The sequence below is a fragment of the Balaenoptera borealis genome (genome assembly GCF_965194805.1).
Source record: "Balaenoptera borealis genome assembly, chromosome: 6".
NCBI classification, from domain to species: Eukaryota; Metazoa; Chordata; class Mammalia; order Artiodactyla; family Balaenopteridae; genus Balaenoptera; species Balaenoptera borealis.
Window position 1 is genome coordinate 89837952 of NC_138863.1, and position 24154 is coordinate 89862105.

A 24154-nucleotide genomic window follows, 5' to 3' on the forward strand; every position below is an offset into this window, starting at 1 on the left:
CTACTGTGAATCACAGATCTAATATTAATAGTTATTTCATAAATTATTGAAACTACCATGAACACATTGTTGATGCCCCAGGGCTGAAGAATATATCTTATTTTTATGACTTAACATGAGTTTATGTCAGTGAAAACAGTTCCATGATATTAGATCAGAAACTAAAATTCTCTGTTTACACACAGCCCAGGTATATAGGGGGAGGGACCAGTGCTTTCAAGCTTCCACACACAGCGCTGCCCAGCTACCTAAACTCTGATTTGAAAGGACCACTAACTGCTGGGGTGAGAGAAAATTCATGATTCCATATCCATTCCATCACAGAACTCCTCACAATCAAAGATGATTACTCGACTTAGATAGGGGCTTATCCTTAATGATTTTTTAATTAACAAAAGATTTCAAAACAGCATTAAAATTGGGGGCTTAAGTGTCCTGCATATGCAAGATTATATATGAAACGTTATTTTCGGCAAGTTATTCAGTAGAAATATCTCTTCTTCTAAATTTGAAAATTTTAAAGCTCCTTAACAGTAAACATGAGCATTTGCTATTGTTAGAACAGAAATCTCTAGCCAGAAATTTAAGCTGAATAGTTTAAATTTATGTTTGGCTTGGTTTATTTTCTATTAAGACGCTTTGTTTACTATATACAAATTTGATATCCTTTTAAATAAAAATATAATACAAAATGTGGCATTATATGGAGAAATTAGAAATGGTGTATGAAACCATTCTTGAAAACTTTTTAAGTAACTAGTTTCTAGAGAAAGGTGCTTTGTCTAAAGTTATATGGTTCATATTGGAAAGAAGAGAGATTAAAGACAGGTATCAAGATTCTTAGGATTGATCTCACCCTTGTACCTCTCTCCCATCAACTGTTTTTCATTCTCATTTTTTTATCATGTTTGTCTCATTTGCATGGCTCAAAAAATATAATATTTCTTTGTTATGACTAAGATTTAACGTTCTATTTTGGAAAGATAAAATTTTAAAAAACCAACTAGGTAACAATCTCAGGTTAAGTTGCAACTATTAAAATAATAAACATTGTATATGTTTTTCAAATGAAAGAGATCATTTCTGCATATCTCAATGCTACCTCAAAGTGATGCAAGTATCTATGAAACTTAGAATGACTGTGTCCTTCACAATTCTTTAGAAGAATCCAAAAATATTTCCAATAATAAGTACATAGAGATTGTTTGAAGCAAAAATACTGTCTTTATTTTTTAAAGTTTACACAACTAATGTAGTTTACTTTCATTTTTCTTTGGTTTTTTTTTTTTTTATTTCATATTGAAAAATTATAAGCACCAAGCAGTTAGATGACCAAGCAAAAAGATGGCAGCACATCTTTCCTGCCACTGCAATAACATTAAGGGGAGAAAGCATGGACTGGAAATAAGACAATCTGGTTTAATGTTCTGTACTTTTAAATAAAGTCGCAGTGAATATAGCCTTCATGAAGATTTCTTCAGGCTTTCAATATTATGTCAAAGCTCCCCTTAGGTTCACAAGTTAACTGAAAAACATACAATTATGTTTTTATCTAAAACGATGCTAAAGTCGAAGAAAGCCTGTAAACAGAATTTAAATTACATTTATATAATTACTATTTAGTAAGTTAAATGAAATGCATATAAATGTTGTTAACAGTAAAAGATAGACATCATAGAAAATAACAAATTCATGTGGTCAAAACAGGTAATAAAACTATATTTATTTTTCTCCTTCAGCCAACAAATTACTCCAATCCAATATATGCGAAATTGTATATGGATGGGCAAAACTGTCGAAACTCCTTAGGAAGTGTTGATGAAAGGAAAGAACTGCTTCCAAAGAAAATAGAAATTGGGATAAGAGAGACAGTGGCATAATGAGCGGTACCTTTTATATACTGTATAAATGTATAAAATGTAAGGATTACTTTTGTATGTTCCAACAGTATTATACTTGTTTTGGGATCAGCATTACCTCTTCCTTTATCTTTTTTCTGGTCAATTGTTTTCTGAGTTTTCTGGGTTTTATTTTTTGCTGATGACTACTGATTGACCATTTGTATGGTATTTTTATGAAAAAGAACTGCACTACAGTACAATTTACACCAATGCTGCTGATAAGACACACCTTTGAATTTGTTAAAATTAAAAACAACATATTCCTTTGTAGTGTGAATATGAGCAATCTATTTTATATGAACTTTTTTTGGTTCTACTTAATCAACAAAGATAATCTCTGCACTTTTTCATTATACGGTCTGAAAGCTGTAATACAATATCATTTAATTTTCTGTTTAAATTGATGGAAAAATGATTGAATGGTCAACTCTCTTCTTTGTGCCCATTAAGACTGATTCAAACTGCTGAAAATATATAGCCCTCACAAGTTCAGCATAACCAGCTTTGAAATTAGTCTTAGGTTGCCAAGTGAGAATTTTGACAAAAATCCTTTAAAAATTTATAAAAGTAATAATTTGCATGAATACATATGACTACATTTTCCAAAATTTAGTGGACTCTATTGTGATATACTAAAAGTACACACCCTATAAACAATAGTTATATTTAGGTAGTAGAACATAGCAAAATTATAATCAAAAGTGGAAAGAACACACTTGCTATGGGAGAAGACATTTTGTTTTCCCTCAGTCCTGAGGTAAATAGCCAGCCTAGAGCACAACAGGGCATTGGGCACTTATGTCTTAGGAATTTCTTCCCAGTCACGCGCGTTTTGTGGAAGATTAACCCAACCCCTTAACACACAGAACACTAAAAAATACTATATAAGCACACAAATTGATGACACAATTTCAATTATGTGAATGCATTCTCTGCGAGATCAAAAGGAAGAGGCAAGGCAGCCATTATGGTATAGAGTAATCGGTAAATATTTTCAATATACAATATGACTAACCTATTATTTGCCCTATCCAAAATATATTCTTAAGGGACTTTCCAAGTTATGGAAAAACAATTATCTGCCCATAATCAAAGGTGGAGAGTATACATGCTGACCAGTTACTCTGGTACTCTGAATTCTTCTGGTTATACAAAACACATGGACCCCATTTACTTGTCTGTTTTCAGATTTCAGTTGAAACACACATACGATTTATTTAAGTTGTATAAAAAAGTATAGCATTTTTATACAAATATCTTTAAAGGCACAAAAGATTTATTCACAAGGTATGGAGGGCTTTTTGTTCCTCTGATAGACATGACTGACTTTTAGCTGTCATAATGTATTAACAGATGAAATATGTTTGTGGTTGCTCTTTATCCCTTTGTATAAGCATTAAAAAAAAAAAAAACACTGCTGTTTTATAAAGAGACTTTTTGTTGTACTATGTGCATGCATACTACCTATTTCTAAACTTTGCCATATTGAGGCCTTTATAAATGATTGATTTATGTAATACTAGTGCAATTTTGCTTGAAACAATGTTATGCATATCATAAACTTTTCCAGGTTCTTGTTTAAGTACATTTTTTAAATTGAACAGTATTTTTCATTTTGGTTATAATAGTCATTTTGCCTATGTTTCTACAATGAAGTGTTAAAATACTTTATAAAAAACTGTTGACTGGCTTATTTAAATGAAATTCTACATATTTAAGTGCTTGTGTTGGGTAGTTTTTGAAAAGAAAATTATTTTCTTTATGGAGTTTAACATTCTTGGGAAGTTATTTTAGTAAACATGAGACATAATTTTTGTTGTATCCTTAGGACATACTCCTTGGGGTAGGACTGATTTCATTGCATCATTTTTCAAATCACAATAAGAAGGCATTTTCTCTCTTCGAAGTAGAAGCACATCCCTTACTTTTTCCTTTTCCCTGCCATACATTGCTCATCATGGATGCCATGTTGCAATAGAAAGAAAGACAGGTTATATACACAGTAGTATGACAATTGTGTTGAAATAAGCCAAAGTTCTTCCTGCTCTTTCCCATTCTCAAAAAATGTACTTTAAGGAAAACTCAGAATCTATTAGATGCTGTGTAGACATTATTTTGTAAATGGAATAGTTATTAGTGTACCTACTTGGAGTATTTGACTAGAGATGCAAATGCAGGAGGGTCTGATTGACTGGAGCTATCATTGAGTTGTATTATCTGAAAGGGTCTTTGTATATCAGAGCTTTATGACCGTAGCTGACATTATCATTTGAAAGAGAAGAACCCACAGATTGGAATGACCTCAATGCAACTAACATTAGTATAAGTATCTACCAAAATATATATGATATACAACCCACCGACTAACACTCAGGGTCTGGCATCAATGACCTGTTTTCTCTCTAGTACACTGAAAGCTATAGTCAAGAGAGCTCAGGATGCAGCTCATCCTAAGGACCTACATTCTCATGGTCCTTATTTCATAGTATGTTTCACCATTCTATGCTGGTTCATTCAAGTCCACATCAGAGTCCGTAGTATTTCTAGTTGCAGTTACTTTGCATTCAGTGTTTACAGAACAAAGATACTTTTTGTCAACTCCTCAAACTTTATTTCTATGGCTCTAGCTGTTTCTATTTCAATTTTCTTTTGCAAAAACTCATATAAATGCCAGAAAGTCAGGTGTATAATTCTCCACAGTGACGATTCTTTATAAATGCCTTTCCAAAATACTTCCTGAAATATTCCTTCAAGTTTTGATGGGACACATTGTCTAAAAAATGAATGCTTCCTGGTAAACTCTTCTTCTTACCCAAATGTCCTTCCATCCAAAGCAGAGATTTTCAGCCTTTTGACATCTGAGCCAGGTAACTCTTTGTTGTCCTTTTTAGAGTAGGACACTTAGCAGGATCTCTGCCTCCTATCTATTAGTCACTACTAGCGCCACCCAAAGTTACAACAACCAGAATATCTACAGACATTGCCACATGCCTTCTGGGGAACAATATTGCTCTTGCTAAGAACTGCTGATCTAGGGCTGTGTTCTGTTTCCTGCTATTAAATGACTTTCAGCTGGATCAGCTGAGTCAAAAAAAAGGCTCCTCATCACCAAAATCATGGCAGTCCTAAGTTTTGAGTTTAATTCTTTAATGTTGATGATGCATGAGCTATAGAAACTTGGTATTAGTAAAGTGCCTATGTAGTTTTAAAAAGTCATTACTAAGGGAAAAATTTCATTTAGAAACTTGTACCGTTTTGTATAAATTGGGCTATTTTCATTTATGCAAATGTTTTATTTGTGGCCTTTTTGATATCGTTAATGATTATGTGTTATTTTGTTTAGTGGTTGATTATGTGCTTATTTTGTTGTATCTCGAGGTTGAGATTTAAGCTTGCACTTTTCATCTAGGAATGTTTCTTTCCATTTTTATGATGACTCGAAGAAGTTCAACACTCAATGCATTTTATGGCTATTATAAATGAACTATAATATGTAAAATGCCCACAATTTCCAAATCCCTAACAGGGAAAATTGATACATGTGATGAAAGAAATATAAAAAAAGATTGTTAACTTTTCTTTATCCTCTCCCATCTCCATATCTTCGAACAGATACAAAATCTTATTCCTGTCTATGAATACTACTACTATTTACAGATTCAACTTTTTCATGTACTTTTACTTAAAAGATTAAAATATACGATAATTAAAATTCTGCAGCGTTGAGCAAAATACAGCTGACCACTTTCTTCACCTTATGCCCCATTCCAGTTATCGTCAGTTTGTTTAACAATGGCTCTCTCAATATTAAAAGATTTATTTAAATTTAATGTAGATTAAAGTCATTGTTCAAATAGGTTCCCTTGAATTGTAACTTGTAAGAAAAGGAGGGACTCAAGCACTTCTTTTGAAGATGACTACTGGGTAACATAGCACAAAAATTATTTTTCCATGTGTTTTGAATATGAGAAAAACAACAATAGAAAGAGCAAAAAAATGGTTTATTTTTCAACTCTACTACCAAATCTATTGCTAACTTAATATATCCAGAAAATTAACTTGTCCAGTAAAGATAAAGTTAATTAAAAATATTCAGAACCAGTTTTATTCAGAAAAACATTTAGTTTTTGATGTTATCTAATATCAAAAGGCCCAGGGACATATACTTCATGCCATGAGATGCATGTATCTAGTCTAAAAAAAGAAAAATAAATGAAATGACTTCTCTGGTTTAATTTTTCTCTTGTAGATATTACACTTAAGTGGCTGCAATTTATTCTGAAAAATAGTTTCTAGTGAATCCCATCATTTTTTGTACCCAAAGTGATCAAAAATCAAAGAAAAATTGTTACTAAAGATGGCCTATTTGATAAATTCTATGCTTAGAAGGTGTTCATTCTCTTTGATGGATAGTCTGCCCCTTTAGCACAGTGTTTGTAAGAGATCAGTGAACCTAGGCAATGCAATTCTGATACTTTAGTCATTTATTCACTGCAAGATAATTTTTTAGCTGTAGTTTATTTTGCAGTGTTAATACATAAATTATGTGTCTCCTGATAGAAGTTGATTTCCAGCTTTTTTATGCTGTAGTGGTTTGGAGAACCAGTAATATAACTGTTCTAGCCTTTCAAAATATAATGTCAATAGTGAAAGCCATATGCAGCTTATTCAAGTCAGTAATATACAAATTTATAAGTGAGAAACTATTTTTCTACACACAGAATAAACTGTGAAATATAGTTTAGAATAAAATTTAGAAGTTTGAAATAAGGCTGTTGATGGAGATACTTAAAAAAACAATACACAGAGTCTAACTTTAGTATGGCTTGATCGATTTGATACAATATTTCTCAATGAATAATGTCAAAAGTTAGGTAGAAAATAACCAGACAATGAGATTTCAAATGGAGCAACCTCCATTCTTGCAGTCTACAAGTGTCAATAGTATGTTTGTGGAAATCTGTATAAACACATAACAATAATGACAACATACAAACACACATGTACATACACATACACTCACATATTCTCACACACTGACTTTGAGGTCCCATTAATTGTGAAGATGGCATTTTTCTCCTATTTTACCTAAATTTTAATCACGTTTAGCTTCTCTGGCTTATAATTTCAGAAATCACTACACTTACCCATATTGGTAACAAGTTCCTAGATTCTTATTCTTTAATATAAAATCATATCTCTCCCTATTTGCTTCTTATTTTCTTCCATCCAAAGTGATCTTACAGGAAGCCAATATTCTTCTTTCACTATTTTGTCATAAGCTGTATTGCTTATTTATATTGTAAAAAATAGTCATTTTAGGAAACAGAAAATAAATATAAAGAAGAAAAATTAATAGGAAGTTTAAAAACTAGAGAGAACCAATTATGGTTTCAGAGAATTTTATTCATTTGTTTTAGAATCATGCTTAAATTTAATTTTTCTATCCTGCTTTAAAAATATAACATTATAACATTAAAATATTTGGTTTTATGTCTTTCTTGTGCTTTTATTTAGTTACTTCTTTTTATTCAATTTCTTGCTTAATCTATGGAAACTCTATATTGCTTGGTTTTATTTTTCTCTTTTGAAAATTATATTTTATAATTTGTTCTACTGGTAAATACTTCCAACTCTAAATAATTAAATATAGAATTTAAAAATAAGTCTTTTTTTCTCTCTCTCTAAATTGAGGAATTTAACATCCTTAGATTCCTCTAACCTAGCTCACCCTCACAGTCTTTGTTGACACAGTTTGTTGCTTTATTAAGAAAATATTTTTAGAACAATATTTTTAAACTTATTTATTTTTTATTTTTGTATTTTTTTATTATTTATTTTATTTATTTATTTTTTGGCTGCATCAGGTCTTAGTTGCAGGATCTTTTGTTGCAGTGTGTGGGCTTCTCTCTAGTTGTGGTGCGCTGGCTTCTCTCTGGTTGTGGCGTTTGGGTTTTCTCTCTCTCGTTGTGGTGTGTGGGTTTTCTCTCTCTAGTTGTGGCGTGCAGGTTACAGAGCACGTGGGCTTTGTAGTTTGTGGCACGTGGGCTCTCTCATTGAGGCACACAAGCTCAGTACTTGTGGCGTGCGGGCTTAGTTGCCCTGTGGCATGTGGGATGTTAGCTCCCCGACCAGAGATCAAACCTGTGTCCCCTGCATTGGAAGGTGGATTCTTTACCACTGGACCACCAGGTAAGTCCCATTAAGAAAATATTTTAACTGAAGTATTATTTTTTATATGTTTTGTCTTTTCTTTATCAATTATTTGGAATATTTTCAACTATTTTTACATTTGAGATTTCTTTTTAAAATTCATCATTCCATTACTGTATGATTCTTCCATCCTTAATTTCTTTATTTTGACTGATGTCTTATTAGTATCTTTCATGAAGCATACATATGAAAAACCTTTATCAGTGGTATATTTGCTGAATTTTTGCTTATGTACAGACATTTCTCTAAGGCGTTCAAATACGAATGTCAGCTCAACTGGATGTATATTTTTGGAGTTTTTTCTTTTCCTCCAAAGTTAGGTTGAACCTGCCTCACTGCTTTCTGGTGTTCAGTGCTGTTAAGGATAAGTGTGAGACCAAACAGGTTTTTCTTTCTTTGTAACATTTCTCCCCAGACTTTAAGAAAACAAAGCAAAAACTAATTATAGTTAAAATATACTGTCAAATATACACATAAATTTTTATTAATTTTGTCTATCTACTACAATTTATTTTTAGCTGAGATTAGTTTTCTTCAAGAGGTCTTTATCACTTCTGTCCAAAGTGTTTTCTTTCAATACACAGAATCACCTACAGTTCTTAGATTAAATCTTTATTTTTTCTTTACTAGAGAAAAATCATCTTAATATTTTTTCTCCTTTTTTTCCCCTTTATTCTTGAAGAGATTTTCAAGTTTCTGGCCTGGATTCCTGATTTACTTTTTTCCCCTGCAGATTCAATTTATTTTTCACGTATTCATGTGTGAGTCTGTGTGTGTGCATGCATGCAAGTGCCTCGGGGATGGGTCCTTCCTTATCTTGCTCAACTTCCTTTTTAACTTAGTTTTTAATTTTTCTGTTTAGTGTATTTTCTTCTCATGGTTTTCTGCTGAGGTATCATAGTATCTGTTTCCTGTTTCCTACTCACAATACAAACTTATTTTCAAAAGTTTTTGTTTTGTGACAATCTGTAAGTCTAGAGAATAATGTTTTCACATCCTTGTCCTATGGAATTTTTAAAAGCATAATCCAAGTGCTTTTTACATTTTCATTGCCATTCACTAATTTTTTTTTATTTTTTAGGCTGCATTGGGTCTTTGTTGCTGCATGCAGGCTCTCTCTAGCTGTGGCGAACGGGGGCTACTCTTTGTTGCAGTGGGCGGGCTTCTCATTGTGGTGGCTTCTCTTGTTGCAGAGCATGGGCTCTAGACACGCAGGCTTCAGTAGTTGCAGCACGCAGGCTTCAGTAGTTGCAGCACATGGGCTCAGTAGTTGAGGCACGCAAGCCCTAGAGCGTGCAGGCTTCAGTAGTTGCGGCGCATGGGCTCTAGGGTGCTCAGGCTTCAGTAGTTGTGGCATGTGGGCTCAGTAGTTGCAGCTCACAGGCTTAGTGGCTCTGCGGCATGTGGGATCTTCCCAGACCAGGGATCAAACCCATGTCCCCTACATTAGCAAGCAGATTCTTAACCACTGTGCCACCAGGGAAGTCCCGCCATTCACTAATGTTTAATTACAGAGAAAACACTCTACTTCCAGTGCTTCCCAGCAAATAGGGTATACAATATTTATTGTCCACTCTTTCCATCAATTTTATGCCTCTTAAATATATTTCTTAGGTCTATAACTTCTGGTCCATTTCTCCATCGTGTATCCTAGTGGGTCTTTTCTAAGAATCAGTCTAATTAATCTCATTCTCATATCAATATATCTTTACTTAATAAAATAAGAAAGTGCAGAAAATGTCAGTGCTCCTGTATGCTGTATTATGGGGATTCTTCCTGTAATCCACACCCAGCTGCACCTCCAAATACCTGGTCCATGAATTCACTAGGAAAGCACCAGGCTTCTTTAGTGCTCCAGCACCCCTTCTCTTACTTAAAAACAGTCCTAGAGGTCTGGACAATTTTCTGGCAGCATCACATTTTGAAAGAATGTAGAGGCTTGGATTGGGGAAGTGCTCTGCCCACCTCAAGAAGCACTGACTGTTTGGTAGAAGGATGGCTATCCACTTCATTTTCTAGTACAGATCCCAGGCCTTTGCATCTTGATGCTGAATATGGGGGAAACACATTTTTTAAATTATACAGAGACTCAGTTTCATCAGGGAAATTATTGGTAGATTACCAATGGTTTTGGTTTGTTTTTTACTTAGCTCCATTTCACCTAAAAACTCTCACACATATCATACTGATTTATCAATATTTTTGGATTTTCCTAAGTGTTTTAGAGAAAATTACAAATAACTGAATCAAAGGCTCCTTGTCAGATGCCTTTTAAAACTGCTAGTTTCCTCTTTAACTGTTAATAAACAATGTGGGTGCAATATCTGGGAATATCGCTTCCTCTCTCCTATCCACAACCATGTCTTCAGTCCTTAGAACTCATCCACAGAGATTAGTAGCTCTGTATCTTTCCTCCAGATGTTGTCCTTTAAAGGTGCATTAGACACCTCTTACTTCCCACCGCACAGTGTCACTTTTCACCTCTTTCTAACCTGTCTGCTGCACTTAGCTTTGCAGGAGCGCAACAGAGAACTTGGCCTCAGCTGTGCTTAGTCTCTCTCTGGATTAGCTTTTTTTTGCTGCCATAACAAATTACCACAGGTTTAGCCTCTTAAAACAATACATATATCATCTCACAGTTCTGTAGGTCAGAAGTGCAGGTTGGCTTGAGTAGATTCCGTGCTCCAGGTTTCACAAGGCTGGCATCAAGGTGTTGACGACCAGAGCTCTTATCACAGGCTCTAGGGAGGATGTGCTCCCAAGCTCATTCAGGCTTATGGCAGAATCCAGTTCCTTGAAGTTGTAGAACTGAGGTTCTAGTTACCTTGCTGGCTGTCAGCTGGGGTCCATCCTTGGCTCCTACAGGTATCTCTATGGTCCTAGTATGTGGGCCCCTACATCCCAGAACCATGTTTCATAGCTCCCTCATGCTTGTAGTCTCCCTGAGTTACACTTCTACTGATCCCTTCTGCTTCCAGCCAGAGAAAGCTCTTTGCGTTTAAGGGCTTATGTGATTAGGTTGGACCAATGTGGATTATACAGGATAATTTCCTTATTTTAAGGTCCATAACCTTAATTATATCTACAAAGTCCTTTTTGCCATGTAAGCTAACATATTCATGGATTCCAGGGATTAGGGCACAGGCATCTTTATGGTGCCATTATTTGACCTGTGACACATTCTTGCTTCTGCCCTGGGGCACCTCTGAGCCAGTACAAAATAACTAGCTCTAGATGCCCTGCTAAATATTAAATTCTCTTATATTCTTCCTTGCTGGTCCAACATCTTCATGATCTACTCTTGAATGTTCTCCCCCTCCTATTGACCAGGTCTCAAAAATGTCTTACTCAAGATACACACCTAATTGACCTTGATTATTTGCCTGAAGACAAATGATATGAGGGCAGACCATGGGGAGGACGAGAACATCTACAGGAACCTACCTGTCACTCAGCATGTGCAACCTGGAGATGTGAAGGTGTTAATACAACATGGAGCAACCATTAACCAATAAAAAAATGTCCCAATTCCATCTCTTAGCTAATTCCATGCTTCATTCTTCCTGTCTTTTTCAAAGGTCTCTGAGGAGAAAACCCAAGATTCCCTTATTAGTGATCCATTTGATAACACCTGCTTGTATGGATTGTCTACTATTCCCAGTTTCCTGTACCTATTCTCGAAATCACTGCCCAATACAAACTGCTTGCATAAGGCCCATGTCTCAAGCTCCATTTTGGGAAATAAAAAGTGGCCTTTCAAAGTAAAGCATCAGGAAGGAATTCTAAAACAAACAGATATAATAAGGACCCCATTGTTGGGGATAAATGGGGGGATGATTACCCTGACATGCAGTGACATCACAATTTCTAAGAGTCTCACTAGTGCTAACCAGGATGAGTTACAGGTAGAAGATGTAGCATTGGCTTACACGGTAGCCGTGGTCCTTGGACAATACAGGGACAAAAGTAATTATAAGGATTATATTGTTGGATAATTTATTTAAGTCTTAAAAAAAAATAGAATCAGGTTAGCCAACAGTCACCGCAAGGCACACTGTTATAGGTCAGAAGGCCGAATTGGAGGCAGTTGAAGGGACCCCTATCTCCTACAGCTTCACGCAGACTATACTGAAAATTAGACCTGGACTTCATTTTACCTGGAGCAGAGCTACAAAGGAGGTACCCTGGTGTAGACTTGACTTGTCTCACAGCTTAAGGTCAGTGATCTTATAGAAAGCAAACTTTGGTAGGGGATATTTGCGTGGACAAATGTGAAAATGTCAAACCTCCAAGTTTCTCTGAATCATCCAGACTGACAGAAGGAACACCTGCCCATCTGCTAAAGGAAAACAGGCTGCCTTTGTCTGGAGGCTCTGTAAAGATCTCACCTAAAACAGATGCCTTGCAAGGTCATCCTTGTTCTCCCCACAGTTTGTTCCCATTTCACTGCCTTCATATCAATAACCAGGTTCAACCAGCTCAAGCAGGGAAACAGTTCCTGCTCCAGGAAAAAGTAGAAGACCTGGTTATTATGAAAGGGAACACATTCAAAAGTGGATCATGAAGACACTGGACCAGTAGGAAAGAATACAAGAGGATAATTTGTTTAACATCATGGTAAGAGCATCTGGAGCTAGTTATTTTGTGCTGTGATGGATCCCTAAACCATGGGAAATATGACAGTTCTCAATAAATGAGGCAGAGATGCTGGAACTGCCTTAACAGTATTTGGGGTCAGAAGGCTCAAGGAGGTAGGTGGGAATGTTAGGCCAGACCTACTGCATATTAGGACCTAGTGTATGGGTCAACCATGTTTTGTGTAAAGTCCAAGAGGATACTCTCTTCACAAAGGTAATAAAAGATTCCCTGGTAGAGGGCAAATTAAAAACTTTGGTAGGCTGGGTTTGATAACAGGAGATGTTTTCTGGAACTGGGCTCTGCAGTGTCAATAGAGATAATAGGATTTCAGAATGTCATGCTTTAAGTGGCAGCATTTAGCCAATAGACGGAAGGTAGAAATATTTACTGCTATGGACAGCAAGGGTGAAGTGGCAACCAGGGTGCCTTGGGTCTGTGGCAATGACTGATAGGCCATAGATTTTTCTGGTAGCAAGATAGATGTGCAGCCAACTAGGGTGTGACTTGACCTTACAGCCAAAGAAATTTAGAGGTGGCACATAGAAGATTTACATCCTCTACAGCAATGGATAAAAATTCATGACTCCTGATGTGGTTTCAAAACCTAAGTCAGTTCACAGACCCAGAATCCAATAATTTAAAGTGAAACCAAATGCCCCTGAGGAAGAAAAAATATTCCTTCAATCTGTCCCCAAGGGTGCTGTGCCAATTGCCAGACTTAACCTCACATTGGAAAAAGGAAATACTCAGAACTTTTGAATGTTTTTGGATATAGTATCCAAACTGATAAGAGGATACCATAACACTCATCATGCCCCTCGTTTAGTGGGAGCCTGTGGAGGCCAAGTGATAAGTAAAGTTCTGATCCAGGTTTATCTTATAGTGGATCTAGTGCATCCAAGTATCCACCCAGTAGCTATTGCCTGGCCCATCAATACACAGTCGGGATGCATTTTCTGAGCACCTGGCCAAACTCCGACATGTTCACTCTGATTTGTGGAGGAACAGTGATTATGATAAGGGTTAAGTGTGGAAGCTCCTGAAACTGCCCTATCTTCAAGTCAAAATAGTAAATCAGAAGCAAGAATACATTCCTGGAAGAATTTCAGAGATTGGTGCCCCAATTAAAGATCTAAAGGATATGGTGGTGCTGGTTCCTATCTTAAACCATTAGTCAAAAATAAATAAATGAATAAATCTATTTGGCAGGTGACAATGGACTACTATAAACTTAACTAAGTTGCAGCCCGAATTGCGATCTTTTGCCAGATGTGATATTTTTATAGGAATATGTTAACATAGGTTATGACACTTGGTGTACAGCTACTGATCTGGTAGATGCATTTTTTTCAATCCCCATCAGAAGATTCAAACTTTTTCTTTTATGCAAGAAGAACAGCATTATACATTCACTGTTGATCTCAGAACTGTGTTCACCCTCTTTCAGGAAACTTGATGATCATCTCACATTTTGTAGACCACACAGTGGCATGGGAAGGATCACTATCTGTTTAGTAAATATAGGTATGGCAAATATAAACTTCATAGAATAATAAACTATTTATAGTTTTATGAATTTTTAAATTATTTTCAAGGCTGATGTTACTGTATGCAACTATTTTGATAGTGCTATAAATCCAGGCAGAAGGCAAAAATTAGAACTTAAGTAGTTTTTGCCTAAGTGTTTTCATTTTAAATGGACACAAAAGTATTTGGGGTATTCAGAATACTGCCTCCATTCTACATTCCATTTATTTTCTGTGGAATCCTCAAATCTTGAATTAATTGCCCTTTTTTAAAACTATAATTTCTGTTCAAATTAAGATATAATTATGCCTACAGAGTTCTCTCCTGCCTGCTTAATGATTTTTAAAATAACACATTTTTATTTATCTTAAAGACTGCAATAGAAAACACAAATCTTTTTTAATATTTACCTTACTGTCATTATTACTTGCAGCATGATACCTGCACATCCATTTAAATGCTTCTTTTTGGCCTATATTAGAATGCAAAATGAACTCTGAATCCCATTCTTGTAAGTGGATGTATATATATATATTTGAAATGAACGTCTTCAGTGTACTCTTCAAGACAAGATCCTGAACCTTGACTTCCAATTAATTAGTACAAAGAAAGAAAATCTATACAAACAACCTCGCTATTCATTTGATAGCTAATTAAAATGCATACTCTGTAGAAGTCACTTGACTCTCAATTACAATTAAATATGCAAGGTTATCAGAACGCTGCAAGCAGAAAGTTGAAAGTAACCTTCCCCTATTAGAGTGAACACATCAGGGATGGTTCTGTGTGGTAAGGAAAGGTTGTGTGTAGCACAACTGATGTCACCACTGATCCTAGGATCCCATCAGCTGTAGCAGGCTCAAGGTAAAAACTTACTGAACTGATAAAATTGTTTGTGGACCCCATCAAATATCAACTAGAACAGTCTAAGAAAAAATAGCTGTCAAGATTTGCCTGTTGCTCTAATGGTGTTGGGTTAATTTTGTCATAAAATTAATGATGCACTTAAAATGAAGAGATTTATGATACCTGCGAGCACTTCTAATTGAGTTAACCCAACAGAGCAGGTTACAAGTCATACAACTCCAAAAAAGAATGATTAATAAGGTGACCAAATTGTGCCCTCCCTTTTTGACTGAAATCTTCAATAGGCTATTAACATAATTACCTCATTTTTACTTCAACTATTGTCATTTTAAACCAGATGACTGTGTTTTTCATGAACACCAAGCTAGATTGTTTTCTTAAATTAACCTGTGAGCAAAAGCTTTATTGAGCCTTAGAAGAAAAACTCTCCCTCTCTCTCTTCATATATATATATAAAATAACCCCCTTACTTCTTTAGTTTCTATTCTTAAAATGTGGGATATTTTTATTTAACCTCACTAACTGAATTCTCACTAGTTGAATTTTTAAAAGGCATTCATGCATTAAGTCATATACTGAAGAGACATTGATAAAAAGGCCTAACCTAAACTGCTAAGTATCCTGCATATTTCAGTGGTATTATTATGACAGGGATGAAAAACAACAGGGCCACTATGCTCCTCTTGATGGGTACATCTGAGACCGGTGACAACCTGAAGATTGTAACAAGTACTAGTTAAATGTGTGTCATTTATTACTTACAAAGATCACTTTCATGCAACTAGATTTTTGATGTGCCAGTTACCCATTACAGCCATCTTGGCTAAGATGAGACATAGTTACCGGTGTGTCCCATTCGCTGAGTGGCAAGAGGGAAGTGCCAAATTCAATTCACCTTCTCCTGCAGATTACAACAACAACAAAAGGTAACATTCAGTTTTGTATAAATGAAACAACAGAAATATCTGGCAAACCATATTTAGTATTTAAGAAGATACGTGCTCTACATTTCCAAACCCCACACAAAAAATGAAGAATTTTAGACTTTAGAGCCTTATCATTGACAAGGCCATTAAGCCAATAGAATCTGTTGACCATTACGGACAAGGCCCTTGCTTTCTCTATCACTCTGAATTACACATTCAAGTAACTATGATTAATAAAGATAACGTGATTAATAGAATCTTTTTTTAAAAGTGCTAACTATAGTGAATGAATCTTAAATCTACTCTTATTTTTTCCATTTTGTATTATTATTAAGGTATATTTATGACATGCAATTTAACTGAGATTAAAATTGCTGTGTTTCACCTAGGTTTGGGGATACAATCATGGATCTAAAAACATGGATAATCAGTTCAATGATTCTTTGAAATCCTAGTTTTGTCTCTGACAGTGGTATCAAAGCACCTCAAGGACAAACATAGCAGTTGCTTGGCCTAAAATCAACCTCAGACCATCAGAGCTGTGTGCAAGCAGCATAACACAAAGCATCTGATAGCAAGTTTAGCCTTTTGGGGGTACACATTTTTATCTATAAAAATTCCCAGAGTTACTCATTTCTTGGCTTTCTTTTCATTATATGTGGCAACATATATGTTAACTATGTGTGAACATGAGTAAACTGTGTGTTAGCTCAAATGTCTATTTTCAGTAATCCAGGGAACTATCTTAAGATTTTAGTATTTCTGTGAATTCAGGAACACATTAAAGGCATGATGTTCCAAACTTCAGAAGTCATGTCCCGTTTCTCTAATTCATCTCCTTGCACTGAAAGGAGGCCCCTAACTTATGATGATTTCCAAAAGAGATAGGTAATACCTTAGGATCTTATCAAGAAGTTGTGTGTGTTGAAATACCTTCCGCCTGCTCTTTTCAAGTAATATCTGTGTTGAAAATTTCTATTTTCATTATAGGATGGTCTGAGATTTCTTACAATATATTTCAGCTCAAGTGTTATAAAATCTTCATGGATTAGAAACACTTTCAGATTTCTATATTTTCTTAGAAGATACCCAAAATGCAGTACAACATTGCTTTGGCTTTTCAAGAAGCTTAGTAAATCCCAGAATACTTCTATGTTGACATTAAAATCACAGATATGGCCAGTTATTTTAGGCAAATTAAAATTTAGATGCATCACTGAAAATATCTGATTCCCTGGAAGTTACATGAAGAACACCTGTGCATATAAAACCTAAACTATGCTGGAAATTAATAACGAATGCCAAATATGTGCAAATGTGATTGGTTGGATGGTTGGATGCATGAATAAATATTCCTTCCAGATATAAAGCATGGATGAGTAAAATCTTAGTTATTTGGGAACACTGTGGTTTAAGATTTCCTAGATTGTATTTCAGTCATGTATATTAATTAGATCACATCATAAAAGTCAGAATTTTATTCCTGCTCTGTGCAAAATACATATAGATATTGGAGGAGAACAGGATTAAAAAGTGTCAGAGTCTATCAAATTGAAAGATGACACGTACTCACAGCATCATTTCTAGTGAAAATTCAATTTTATGAACAACAAAAAAGAGATATAATCCTGATTCCTATCAATCCTTGTGAATTTCAAACCTTAGTCTGAATACTTGCTTCCTTCATTTCTCCATTTTCACTATCTCTTCTCTTTGATTTCTACCTACCATACTACCATCATCACTGTAAATGACATTCACACGCACTCTGTTTACTTTATTCAGGATTATATCAATACTTTGTGGTAGTATCTTTTTAGTTATTTAGCACTCATCATAGTATCTCCCTTTTGGGTTTTCTTTCATTTACTCTATCAGGATAGTAGCATGCTCACATACTGAAAAAAAAAAGAATAGGAAAGGGAAGAAGTTTCAATACATGCTAGGAAAAGATGATCTAGATGTAAAGTTGGGATTTGGGAACAAGAATGAAGATGTGGATTATCTTTAAGTGTCAACAGTTATACTTTTCTTGTTATTACTGTTAATCAAGGGTTCATAAATTTTTTTTTTTTAAATACAATGGGAAGCCACTGTATGATTTTAAATTTATTTATTTATTTATTTATTTATGGCTGTGTTGGGTCTTCGTTTCTGTGCGAGGGCTTTCTCTAGTTGCGGCAAGTGGGGGCCACTCTTCATCGCGGTGCGCGGGCCTCTCACTGTCATGGCCTCTCTTTTTGCGGAGTACAGGCTCCAGATGCGTAGGCTCAGTAATTGTGGCTCACGGGCCTAGTCGCTCCGTGGCACGTGGGATCTTCCCAGACCAGGGCTCGAACCCGTGTCCCCTGCATTAGCAGGCAGATTCTCAACCACTGCACCACCAGGGAAGCCCCATAAAATTTTTTATTTGCAGTTTTTCAAGTACCCTCGTAACCCTTACCTTTGCTTTCATTCTCCCATACCACGGAGATGCCAGCTGAGCCTCCTGGCTACCACAAAGACTCCATTTCATAGCATACTGGTGAAATACCATAATCGATCAGATCCGAAGCAAAGAGTAACATGGTGATTCATGAAGTAACAAAACATCCTCTACAGACAGTTCCTAAACAAAGACTGTCTTTTAGATGAGTCCACATTGGGCAGAAATGCCTAGGCCGTTGCATCACTGCCTTGCTCGGTCGTTGGCTGGCTTTTCTAGAGAAGCATGAACTTGACTCAAAAACTGAGACAGACTGACAGTGGGAGGCTTTCATCTAACCATACTTCTCACAGCTGGGCAGTGAATTCTTTCTTGAAGCAGGATCTGGATTGCATACAATAATTTCTGGCACAATAATAATTTTGATATTCACTAGATATGTACTAGGCATCTGGCAGACAAAAAAAGTGTTTATACTTTGTGAATGAAACAAAAATTACAAAAACATGCTCAATAAGCAAAAAATTTTAACTATTTAAATAGCACATATACACAAATAACTCCTACACTTTCCCTGACTTCAATCTTTTCCACTGAAGGTCTGTATGTATAGGCATTTCTGCCAATCAGAACCAATATTGTGCACTCAATTGATTAGCTCTGGTTTCCATTTAGTGTTATGTTTTGTCTCAAATCTCAGGATTGTTTTTCCATGTTCTTTCTCCTTAATCCTGATCAGTTGTTAGTACAATACTTCATGAATATTTCTGTTTCTCTAGGAACACCTGTACCCAAACTGTTTGCATAGGGGCCTTAATTGTCCTGATTTTCTCAGGACATGTCCTCTTCCCTGCCCCCCCAGACTAGAACCTTCTTCTGTACTACTTTTCATTTGCCTGTGCACTTTGATATACTACCTAGAACTAATCCTCCCCTTCTTGACTTCCAATTATTTAAGTGTACCCCTGGATTCTTTTCTTCCCCGTCCCGCTCATTTAATGAATGTCATCAAAATGCCCACTTCTGGAATGCAGGAAAGACTTCCAGCCTTAGGGACCCTGTGCCTGTACTACCCTCTTTCACTACTCAGCTTTTTTAAGTGAAGGCTTCTCAGACCCATCAATATGGAGAATTTCCTTAAAAATATAGATTGCTAGGTTTGTTTATCTGGGGGGAAAACAAAATATATATACATATATATATATGTATATATATATATATATATATATACATATATATATATATATATTACATATGTGTTCGTTGTTAATTGTTTGATTAGATGAGGTAAAGGTAATTTTAGACTTCTTATCAAATGTTTTATTTACTGTTATTTTAAAACTTTTTTCCCCTAAATAAGATAAAGCAGTTGGTTCATTAATAAATTCCCATCTCTCAGAACGGGTCTAAGGAGTAAACAAGCCAATAAAAGTAATTTCCTCCACGCTCCTGATAGAAAAACCCTAGAGGAGATGCATCAGGAGGGCAGCTCAGCGTCTGATTGCCAGGGCTGAAGCAGGGAAGCCCCGTAAAAACCCTGAGCCCAGTCAGGGAAGGTGAATGTGGAAGGGTGCCTCTCAGCAGTTGAAAAAAAATTGAACATGAGAACCCCGAGTGGTAGCCCACACCCCTTGCAGTGTGGTTTATAGCTCCTCCTGTGAGTACAGTGAGGTAGAAGCGATGATGAACCTGTCTGAGTCTAGGCCTTAGGAGGCAGTGCACATTTCTGCTTGCTTCCTTGGCGTCCTACTCAGCTGCCGTGTGAGGACCTGATTGAATCTGATGAAAAGTGGGAGATGACGCGGATAAGACAGAAGTCACTAGCTGAGGTTCCCTAGCTAGACCAGCCAAACTGTTGGATCCTAAGACCAGTCTATCAGAATCGACCAGAACTACCCAGCTGAGCCCAGTCTAAACTGCCATCCCACAGAGTCCTGAGCTAAATAAATGGTTGTTGTAATAAGACCCAGAGTGTTAAGGTGGCTTGTTAAGCAGAAAAAGCTCACTGATACACCCAATGATATCCAGAATGGTCTAAAAAACCTCACTAGCTGCATGATTATTGCCAGTCTCACTGATTCTAAGCAGGATGCCTGGTCCATGATGATCTTGCTCTGCCAGTAGTGGTGGGAGAGTATGAAGGACAGAAAATTTGGCCCTTTTCCTTTTCTGTCCACTATACTAATAAGTAAAGATATTTTCCTTTTTAATTAATAGTATCCTAGGTGTACAATTCAATCAGTATATGTGAGTATGTTTTACTAACAGACACACACACACACAACGTGGAGTTTTCAGTTTTCATCTAGCTCAGGGCCATCTGCAATATACCTCATTTGATATGTTCCCCTCTCCACTGGCTATGGCATAGTTATATCTGAAATCTAACTTGTGTTAGCAAGTATCATGAAAAAGGTCAAAATATTATGGCTTAGAGAGTTAATGACTAGAGGTGACCAGTGATTACTTCATAGAAATAAAAGGAATGATCCTGAAAGCATGGATACAATCTCTCCAGGGAAAAAAATGAGAGAAAAATATTTAAGACAGAAGAAAATATTTAAACCTATAGCACACACTTGAGCTATGGTGGAGGGACAAGGGAAGATTTCATGAACAGGGATCGTTGGAAAATGCAAAATAGTTTAGGAGTCTAGCAATGGAATGCCTCTGGTGCTAAAATGAATTGGTACCTGACTTCAAATTTGTACCTGACTTATGCAAAATAAGGTGTTCTTAGAAGTTTTTGAACAGGCAAAGGATATGAGCAGAATTGGTCTTTTAAAAGTGAATTATGCGGCAGGTATAGAATATATTTCAGGATCTGGAGATGGAATGAGCTATTGCACTGGTCCAGTAAAGAGTTAATGGACCAGAATAACAGCAACACGTATGGTGAAGAGAATCTGAAGGACTCAGTGAATGATGGGATGTAGAGTTTTGGTGACTCTAAAAATTTAAATTATGGTTCCGAATATATTGGTATACCTCAGACAGAAACGAAACTAGAATAAAGAGTTGTTTGAAGGGTAATTTTTGGTTTGGTTTGGAATTTGATGATTTGTGATTCTGAAAAGAATGTCAGATAGTAACAGGAATGGTGATACTAAATCTTAAGAGATAGGTTGATGCTTATAAATAGTGTTCATAATGTTTAGTTATTTCAAGATAGACTAAACTTATTTGACGTATTAATTGGGAAGCAGAACTATGGGAAAAGTAAAAAAAAGAGAGAAAATAATGTCTTTGCAAAATTCATTTCATAGATATGAATTTTAATTTGCTTGCTTTTTGTTCTACTTTTTGAAAAGAAATCAAAGAAGGAGAGCAGTATAGGAGGAAGTATGAAAATGTGACAAATTTCAAACTGGACATCTGCATACCACAGAAAACAAAGTGAGAGAAAAATTTGACAAACATTTCTTTTAGCTCAGGATTTATTATGAGGTGTTTGCAAATTACCCTCCAATTTTGAATATAAATTATAGAATAACTAATGCACACTTACTGTGTAGCTTGTGTCATCTTATAATTTGAATCTTGGAGCTTATTAACTTTTCTTTCTTATAGAAACAAGCTAATTCAGAGCGGAAACTAATTCCTGAAAAAAGAAATGCCATATAGAAAAGCATACTCAGTGCTTTGACTAGAGGTGAGCAGATGATAACTACAGAGAAACTGGCTGATCTTTATGAAGAATTCTTTGTCATCCTATAAAATAACTGTAGACATTATATGTATTTATACATCTATATACTTTGTAAGAATTCATGCTCATATCTAGTAAATAATTTAGAAAATACCTTTATATTGGCTGAATGGAAAATGGAATGAAAATGTAAAGGAAAAAAGTAACAGCCTTTTCCTACACTTTCTGAATATACTATTAAAGCCAAATAGTTTGGAAAAAACAAATCGTAGGATGATACATGCTATCTAGTTACATCAGAAAACCATAGAATGAAGTGTCAATCTGAAAAAAAAAACCAAAATTGGTGTCTAAATGTACCACTTGTAATCAGAGTTTGATGAACATGAATATATTCCTACTATTAAATCTTTATTTTATTAATCAGTGACCTAAAAAACACTAAAATGAGAGTTTCCAGACAGACTGTGGTGGGAAAAAAAGGAAAAAATAAAGCTGACCACCCTTCAGAGCTCCAGTTTGGAATCATCAGCATATCAGAGATGCTTATTTCAGATGTTATACTTTCAAAAAAATAAAATGTTAGAGTGTTCAAACTAGGAAAGAAAGAAAAAAAAGGTCTCTATCCAAAGAGGATACATCTTATTATCTGTGAGTTTGTTACCTGTGTGCGGTGTTCATGCAGTTTTGGGGTGGCTTTGGGTATGGTAAATGGGGGTTAATTCATTTGTATAGTTACTCATTAAATAGGCACTCTGGGGGTCTACTATAGTTTAACTGGAGAAAAATACTGATATACTCCCCGCTCTCAGGGAACTAGCCATAAAGACAATGAGTAAGAAAACAAACAAATAATTATGAATTGTGATAAACACTATGAATAATGTAAAAAACATATGTGATAGAGGCTTACAGAGATGAGGGATGGGGTCTGTATTTAGACATGGTGGTTTGAGAATGCCTCACTGAGTAGGTAATACCCTGAAACCTGGAAGATGAAAAGGAACTACAAAGTAATCCATGGGAAAAAGTCCAGGCAGAGAGAACAGCCTGCCTAAGGATCATGAAGTAAGAATAAATTTAGTGTGTTGAAGACATGAGAGGAGGTCAGAATGCCTGGAATGCTGAGAGTTACAAGGAGGTCTAAAATAAGCTCAGAGAGGAGCCAGGTCTACTGTCTGTATTAGTCACCAGTCTACTAATGCTGCATAACAAATAGCCTCAGAAATCTTGGTAGCAAAAAATAATGAACATTTATTTTCTGCTAATAAATATTGGTTCAGCAGAGGACTTTCTGCTTCAGGCTGGCAGTGGGTGGTGATCTGCTCCTGTGTCTAAAACATTCTTCTCATGGCACATAAGGAAGTCCATCCTACAAGCACATTTAAGCCTTTTGTTTGTGTAATGATGGTACCATCACCTTGGTCAGAACAACTCAGATGGCAAACCCAGAGGCAAGCAACAGAAAAGAACTTTGGGAAGAGGAACTTCAAGGATACATTGCAAAGAGCAACAACCATGTCTCATAAACTGTTGTAAAGTATATTCGTAATATGTTCATTATATATAGTAGGGACTCAAGATATAGTCTAAGACATTCAAAAATGGGGAGCAATGTAATTCAAACTATTAGTAGCATTGGTTTTGATAGTTCCATCACCAGTGGGAAAATGCTTGAGGTCTGGTTCAGTCATCTACACAGATATCATCAAGCATAAGCAAAGGAGAAATTTCAGTAGCCACTGAGAGTACAACAGTAACTTTAAGTGCATAACTCACATATTTAACATGATCTCATTTCTTTATTAACCTTCTGGCAAATATCCTTTCTTCTTTTTCTCCTTTTCCTCCTTTTCTCCTCCTTGCCCTTGTTCATCTCTTTTTTCTTTATTTTATTAAGAAACTTTGAGGGTTTATGTCCTGAGTTCAGAACTGATTCTATATTGTATTTCAATCACAGTTCATGTTTCTGCTATAAGAGTTATGCTGAGAAAATATGTATAGAGTC

The 24154-nt window shown here is 35.7% G+C and overlaps 1 protein-coding gene across 1 annotated transcript in view; it reads left to right on the top strand.

The window, feature by feature from the left end:
* Positions 1 to 15595, top strand: part of LRP1B (LDL receptor related protein 1B) — a 1905856-nt gene extending 1890261 nt beyond the window's left edge. The window contains exons 91-92 of the mRNA XM_082395829.1: positions 186 to 284; positions 1740 to 15595. Coding sequence (XP_082251955.1) covers positions 186 to 284; positions 1740 to 1880 — 240 coding nt within the window. The 3' untranslated portion in view covers positions 1881 to 15595. The remainder of the gene's footprint in view (positions 1 to 185; positions 285 to 1739) is intronic.
* Positions 15596 to 24154: the final 8559 nt, after the last annotated feature.